Source organism: Solanum verrucosum, unplaced genomic scaffold (assembly GCF_900185275.1).
Source record: "Solanum verrucosum unplaced genomic scaffold, falcon-dt-bn FXZP01000229.1, whole genome shotgun sequence".
Classification (NCBI taxonomy): Eukaryota; Viridiplantae; Streptophyta; class Magnoliopsida; order Solanales; family Solanaceae; genus Solanum; species Solanum verrucosum.
The window spans coordinates 4,869,629-4,877,143 of NW_026020011.1; the positions used below are offsets into that span (position 1 = coordinate 4,869,629).

The 7,515-nt window shown below is 30.9% G+C and overlaps 1 protein-coding gene and 1 non-coding gene across 2 annotated transcripts; both read right to left on the reverse strand.

Annotated features, from left to right (window-relative positions):
- Positions 1-338: 338 nt before the first annotated feature.
- LOC125820007 (outer envelope pore protein 24B, chloroplastic-like) lies at positions 339-3,260 on the reverse strand. The gene is made up of 3 exons (XM_049499423.1): positions 3,026-3,260; positions 1,810-2,169; positions 339-577 (listed from the first exon to the last, which is right to left on the reverse strand). Exons 1-3 carry the CDS (start codon positions 3,236-3,238, stop codon positions 494-496), a joined length of 657 nt encoding a protein of 218 aa, XP_049355380.1. The 5' UTR covers positions 3,239-3,260; the 3' UTR covers positions 339-493.
- A 1,878-nt stretch (positions 3,261-5,138) lies between these two features.
- Positions 5,139-5,210, reverse strand: TRNAK-UUU (transfer RNA lysine (anticodon UUU)). The gene has a single exon. It is a non-coding gene; the product is annotated as a tRNA-Lys (tRNA).
- Between the last annotated feature and the right edge of the window lie 2,305 nt (positions 5,211-7,515).

Below are 7,515 nucleotides of genomic sequence, written 5' to 3' on the forward strand. Positions count from 1 at the left end.
CAGTAGCATAATTTGAAGCAATCTAGATGGAGTGTCCTTATATAAAGAAAATTGAATAGTGAGCTCACACACATACTGAATTAATACTTGTATATATTATTACATATATCCATATAAATTATAGATGGGACCAATGAATGTTGACAACTTGCTCAACTTTATACGGAAGAGTACAACCTATTCAACACAAATATAAATTATTTGCATCATATTTTATTTTATTTTTTCAAAAGAAGTTCATAATATAAAATCTTCACATAGTATAAACTTCTATTTGCGGGATTATAATAGGTACGTGTTGTTTCTTGAGTCGAGCGTATAGCAGAAACAATCTCTAAGATATGCCCACTTTATCAAGAAATCTGAAGTTCTACAGTATAATGTAGTGGCAAATCTTGATCATAAATTTTGAGTTATCATGGAAAGACTAAACAGGACACTAGAGAATAATACAACAACTATATGAAATCATCAAATGAAAATACAGAAAGAATTACGAGTCAAAGTCCCACGAAGTCTCAGCAGTTAACTTTGGCAATTTAAGTTCATCATCGTCCAAACACACAGATGCAGAAACCTGGAGACAAGAATTGTTTATGTCAGTGACGGGAAACAACAACACGATAACAAAAACATAGTAGTATATATTTTGGATTCTTCGTTAGCTATCAAAAGATCAAACGAAAGAGAACATTTTACCAACGAGATTGGCCAACTATAAATCAGTTACTATATTTTTGGCATGCCACACAAACATGATATGAATCACAGAACGCGAATCAACAACAAATCAAACAATTAACATAAACTGGTGCATGTTTTTAATTCACGACACAAGCCTGGAAGAGGAAGCGTTGAATAACTCATTTTGCTCATAACAGTTGCTTGTAAGATGGTATGTGTCATCCAGAAATCCACCTCCGTTCTTTTATATTTTCTCAAACTTGTAGCCTTGAAAACTACTAACCGACTAATCCCTAAAACATGTGATGTCTTGCAGGCATAGGACTGAGGGGCAAGACGTCTTAAGCAGAGCAAACACCTTCAAATGATTAACGAGTGACCCATTTTTAAACAAAATAGTGCAAAGAAAGTACGCGTCCACTTACTACTCCAACATACCATTAGCCCAAGATAACATGGTTTCATGTTTCGTTTTATGTAGAAGTGTTATAAAAGAGGCAGCCACATGGGAAGGCTCTCCCTAGGCAGAGTATGGAAAACCGATATTAAACAGGCATTTTGACAGTGCACCACCGCCTAATGTATGAACCCCTTAACACACTTCCTACTCCTCGAGCCTACTTGTTTCCATTGCTAACAATTCTATTATTGTGGACTATTCCACTGTGTAAGCACTGCAGAGAATCCCGCAAGGATGACAACGGACTGGCAGGCATTAATTCATTTTTTTGGCTTATGGAACATCCTATCAAAAGTGGAGTAAATGGTTCATTCTAATAGGACTAGTGTAGTAAAAAAATGGGTTCTTCAATTTTATACTAGAAGATAGCTTTGTAATCGATTTTCTCAAAACTCGTCTATACTATCAATTTTCAATGCTTTGTCCACCTATAAGGATTTTAAACAGCAAGCACAATCAAGATACCATCAAATCTTGTACAAATCAAAATAATCTTTAGAATCAGACAAACAACACCAATTCTATTACTCACTCAAAAAAGGCAACCAAGAAGATACTGATCAATCTATCAATTGTATCGTATGAGTTATATAAATCATCTTTATCCAATCCACTTTATTCAGGTCTATATCAATGATATATCTCAAACAACAAAATAATTGTACCTTAAGCGATCCACCTAGCTTAGAACTCCTCGACCAGTGAAGCCCCAAATTCCTACTCAGCGTCTGATACGTTGCCTTACAAACATCATTCCCATAAACTTTATGCGACACTGCGAAATCCCAAGAATCCTCTTTTATATCATAACTCGGCTCGAAAGTAGTGAGTCCTCCATGAACATAACTATACTTCAATTTACAACCTCCCGAACCCAGCTTATGACTGACTGACAACTTGTTCGCGGAATCAAATACCAATGTCCCATCCAGTGTTGTTTTGTCCTCTCCTCTAGAGTGAATGTACTTCAAATTCAATGGCTTCTCCAAAATGCTAACTGAGTTCATAAATTGAAACTTGAAGTCCTGAAATCACAAAAAATCTAAAAATAACAGTAAATAATAGTCCATACTAATTTTAAACAAGTACAAAAATGATAGTACAAAACATAAAAAGAGGACTCTTTGGATTTTCTTCCTCCTGTTAAGAAAAGCATTCCAAATTTTCAAAATGCTTCAATTCGTAGACCGAAAAAATAAGCTAATTCAGCAATGTTTTGTTCAGTTTCATGTGAAAGTGGCAGAGTAGTCTTGTCGTCGCGAAAAAACAGTTCATCATACCCAGTGTTAGCGTTGAACCACTCAATATAACTTCTTTTTTTTTTGGTAAACAATGTAAATTACCATTAACAAACGAAAAATAAATACGAGCACTCAATCAACACTAATACACCTAGAATTAGTGTGGCCTACTGGTCAATAATATCGATTGAGAAACATAAGGTGTCAAGTTCAAATCTCAACCGAGAAAAAAACACTAGGTAATTTCTTCACATTTTACAGAGCTACCTGTCTATACCTATTGGTGGTGGAATGTAAACCGAAAGTTGATCCAAACATCACAATTATCCAAAACACAAAAACAAATACTCTATTTGTCTCAATTTATTGTGTTTTATAAGACTTTTTAAATAATTTACAAATATGTAAATTTTAAAAAAAAATCATGCTCAAATGATCAGTCAAAATTATACTATTAGACTCTCAAAATTCGAAATGTATCTTATAAATTGGACAGATTCAGCTATTTTTTGCTTAGATTCACCGATAATTATAACTGGCATGGCGATTTTACAGCTAAGATCTACTGAAATTTAGCACTAAAATAATTATAATAATAAAAACAAATAACATGAAAATGAAGAGAAGAAATTCACGGCACATTTTTGGGGACGTTGTAGTCGAAGATGAAGGAGTCAGGTTTTTCAACGGCGAGAGATAAGCCGTTTAAGCTGGGACCGTTGATTACTGTAGCATCAGTCATAGAAGCACGGAGCTTAAAGTCGCCGGCGTTGAAAGTTACAGTGGCGCCGCCGGTTGCCGCTTCTTTTTCAGCTTCAGTCTCATATCGAGCGTTCACTGATGCCTTCAACATCTTTTTTTGGCCGATTGAAAAAAAAAATTAAAAAAATCGTGAAAAATACTTGTGAATATATCAAGGTATAAATAATTTCAAACTTTTTTAGATACTGCAACTTTTACTTTTGCTAGTTTTCTTAATTCTCACGCCAAATGATCTACCTACTCTTTTTTTTTTTTTTGGATATAATATTGTTTTGCTAGTGTGACTTTGGGTTTGAATTTTTAAAAATTTGATTTTGGCAACTATTAGGAGTGGTTCGGGCGTGAGGGCTAAGGTATAATAATTTTAGGATAAAATATAGAGATTATTTTATCTTGTGGTTTGGTTGAAGGTATTAAATAGTACTTAGGGCTCGTTTGGTTTGAAAATAAGTTATGTTAGAATTAATTATGATGGGATAAGTTGTGTTGAAATTATTTTTTATTTGGTTTATCAAATATGCATGACATAATTTCTAAAAGTATGTTGTGTGTTTACAAAAAAAAATCATCTAAGAATAAGTTGTTTGTTTATACAAGAGGGTAATTTTGTTGTTTTATATATTTTTCTCCTGGAATAAGTTATCCCGGGATTAGTATTCCACCCACAAATAGGGATAACTTATCCCAACCATAATTATTAATCTTGAGATAACTTATCCACACTTTGTAACCAAACAAAGAATAGGGTACTAAAAAATTATCCCAGGATTATTTTTATTTATCCATTACACGAAACGACCCCTTAGATTATTTATTCCACACCAATTATATCATAGTGATGAAATAAATTATTTCATATACATAATAAAATAATTTATCTAAAATAATTAATCCTGAAATAAAATAATTTATAAAAATACTGATGGACAAACAATCTTCTATAGATAATTAAATTATAATATTATTTGCATTTTCATTTTTATGACTTTGAAATGCAGTCCCTATTATGTTCTATCCTTCTTCCTTTTAAACTACTTTAATAAAAATATTCTATTTAAATAAAGCAAAGCAAAAATTTTATTCCATAGTCGTGATTCACGATGATGCTTGAACACGTTAAAATACTAATATTCTTTAAAAAACATAGAATATACTCTAGTTTGGGGACTATCGTGATTATCAATATTAAAGTTTGAAGAAAATAATTATATCGTGACAACTTATCTTTTATTTTATTACTAATATAAAATAGATAATTTCATAATTTTTATCCTATTTTAACTTATACTTAAAAAAAAAAAAACTTATACTGCAAGCAAATGTTACACAAATTTGATTTTATTCTTTACTTTATTATTTGTGAATGTTGTCATTTCAATTTGCATATACTTTTACTTGCGTGTCTAAAGCAAAGTCAGCTCATTGATGTTGTCATTGATATCTTATTTTAGCTATCAAATGTATTTTTCAAATAAACAATATGTGACTTCTCTTGATACCTTTTTGCATTTAAAAATTAGTAATTATCGTTTATTTGTAACTTGTAAGTTTTTATTAGGAATAAAGAATTTCTTAGTGACGAACATATTATTAGTCTTTTGATGAGTCTGTTCAACACGAATTCAAATTAATTGAATCGATGAGTTCAATTAGTCGGACCACTAAATTTGAAATATTGGACGTCTAAAGCAAAAAATATCTCAATTGCTTTCTTGCATTGAGAAAAGCAAAGCAAATGATATACAACTTTATTTCAACCATCTTGTTTTCCAGTATCATTTTCATATTTGAATATAAGTGATGTGGTAAGGTGGTTAATTAGAATTTTTCCTCTCGAACTTTATGTACTTCAAATATCGAATGATTGAATAGAAAAAGATGAATCGTATGATATACGTTAAAAAAATTTGATGCTTTATTAGAGGTATCGGGTTCCAATTTTCAAAAGAAAAATCCTTGATACAAAATAGAAGAGAAAAATCATTACTATTCGCCGTCTGTGGGGATCGAATCCACGACCACGTGGTTAAAAGCCACGCGCTCTACCACTGAGCTAAGACGGCTAACTGTTCAATTCTTGGCAAAAACAAAATAAGATTACTATCTCTTCCTCTTTACGTGTATTCTAAGAGTTATGAATTATGTGGTTTATGTACTTCATGCTATATAAACTAATGTCTTATTTAAAATCATTAATGATCTGCATGCATGTGAATGAATTAATATTTACGAGAAAGATTTGTGTTACACAAATAATCTTTTAAAATGATTGGCTTATAGGTTAGAGGTGCTTCGAGTCATAGCAAAAAGAAAGAAGTTGTTGATAGAGGTGCTTTTTGAACATCATGAACAGTAAATATAAAGTAATTATGCTAATAAATTTAAAAGAAAAGTATTATAAAATAGTGAATAGATCGAATATGTTATGTGGATTAGAGTGTTGGCCAATTAAAATTCTACACGTTCAAAGAATGAGAGAAGAGAAGAGAAAATAAGAATGTTGAGGTGAATGTGTGATTAGATCATACTAAGAGAGATACAAGTAAGAATGAAGATACTCGGGACAAGGTGAGAATGACCTTTATGGTGGATAAGATGAGGGAAGTGAGATTTGACATAGTACGAACATGTAAAAAGGAGGTGCGCAAATGTCCCAGCGAAGCTATGTGAAAGGTTTGGTTGCGGTGGGCTTTAGAGGTAGGCCGAAAAAGTATTTAAGAGATGTGATTAAATATGACATAACACAACTTCAACCTTTTTAGGACACGATCTTAGATAGAAAGTTATGGAAATTGCAAATTAAGGTGGAAAGTTAATAGATAATCGAGTGTTATTTTATTTTCTAGTAGGATAGATTGGAGCATTATATCTGCTATTCTTACTTTTTACCAATAGTAGTAGCATTTGTCTTGTAGTTGGAATATCTTATGACCATCGTTATTCCTTGTCATTTACTGTGCTTTGGTTATCACTTTAGTTTGTTATGGTTATTGCCCCTCTTTGGTATGTTATGGTAAATTGTCTTTATTATTTTGTGTCCTTTTTATCTTTGTATTGTTATGTTAGTTACTTAAATGTTTGTTATTCGAGTTAATGATCTTTCGAAATCAACTTTTTTATCTTAAAGTAGTGGTAAGATTCGTATATACTCTGTCTTTCTCAAATTTAGTTTTTAAAACTATACTGAATTTGTAATTATTAATTCTCGTAAATTTTAAATAATATTATAAATACTATATTATAAACATTCATTCAGTATTTGTACAATTTCAGAAAAAATCTTAAAATTAAGTAAGTGATTTTGTAAGTACGTTCATATCTTACAAGTAAATTACAAATAGTTTTAAAAACAATTTACAATTAGCTTTACAATTCAAAAAAAAAAAAAGTTATATAATCTAACAAATATCAAGTTGTTAAATTAAAAAGTTCTATATCAATTGCTTACCTACAATTATTTTGAATTGATTATTTCTGAAACGACAAGCGTGAAACATGTACCAATAAAAATAAAAAATAATGATAGAGTGGTGTGCATTTTTTCACAAATAGTAATTAAAATAAATTTAATTAGGTTTCATAGCTATAATTTGCTAATTATGATTTATAGCTATATGTTAGGGGAGAGAGGCGAGCGAGAGAGGACATAGAGTGGATAGAGGCGAATTGTATTTGTATATCTGTCAGATAATTGTATATATGTAACTCATATACATATGTATCAATTATTGTATTTGTATATCTGCATAATTGTATATATATACTTAATATGTATGTATCAATGAATACAATAGTACTAACGAAATACAATTTAAATCAATGAATAAATTGTATACAACCATATCAATCTGTATTTGTATATGTACAAGAGAGGAGAGAGACACACATAATTATAACTAAAATTAAGTCGTGAGTGGTAATTAATGGAAACTATAGCTATGTTAGTTGATTTAAATAGTATATGTTTGTTTAACCGATTAATTTTCTCTATTTTTTATCTCTAATTTGAGATTTGGGATTCGAATTTCCTTGAGTGAGTTACTTTTATTTGGAGTATTTTACTCTTTGACTCGAGATTTTTTGATGCAAAATTTAATTTAATTAGACTTTAATATAGATATCGAACACGGAAAAAACAAATAAGCGTGTCGTTTAACACGTTACAAAGATTATCTGTCCTAGTCAAAAACCAGCTATCAACAGCCACATAGATATTTCCGTAATTTACTCATCGCCTGCCTTTAGCACTACGACACAGTCAACGCATCTCAACCGTTCATCATCCATCAGTTCATTCAATCTCATCCGTCCGATCATCCTAGCCCCGTTATAAAAGAACGCATCATTTCTTCATCAACTCGCATTCCA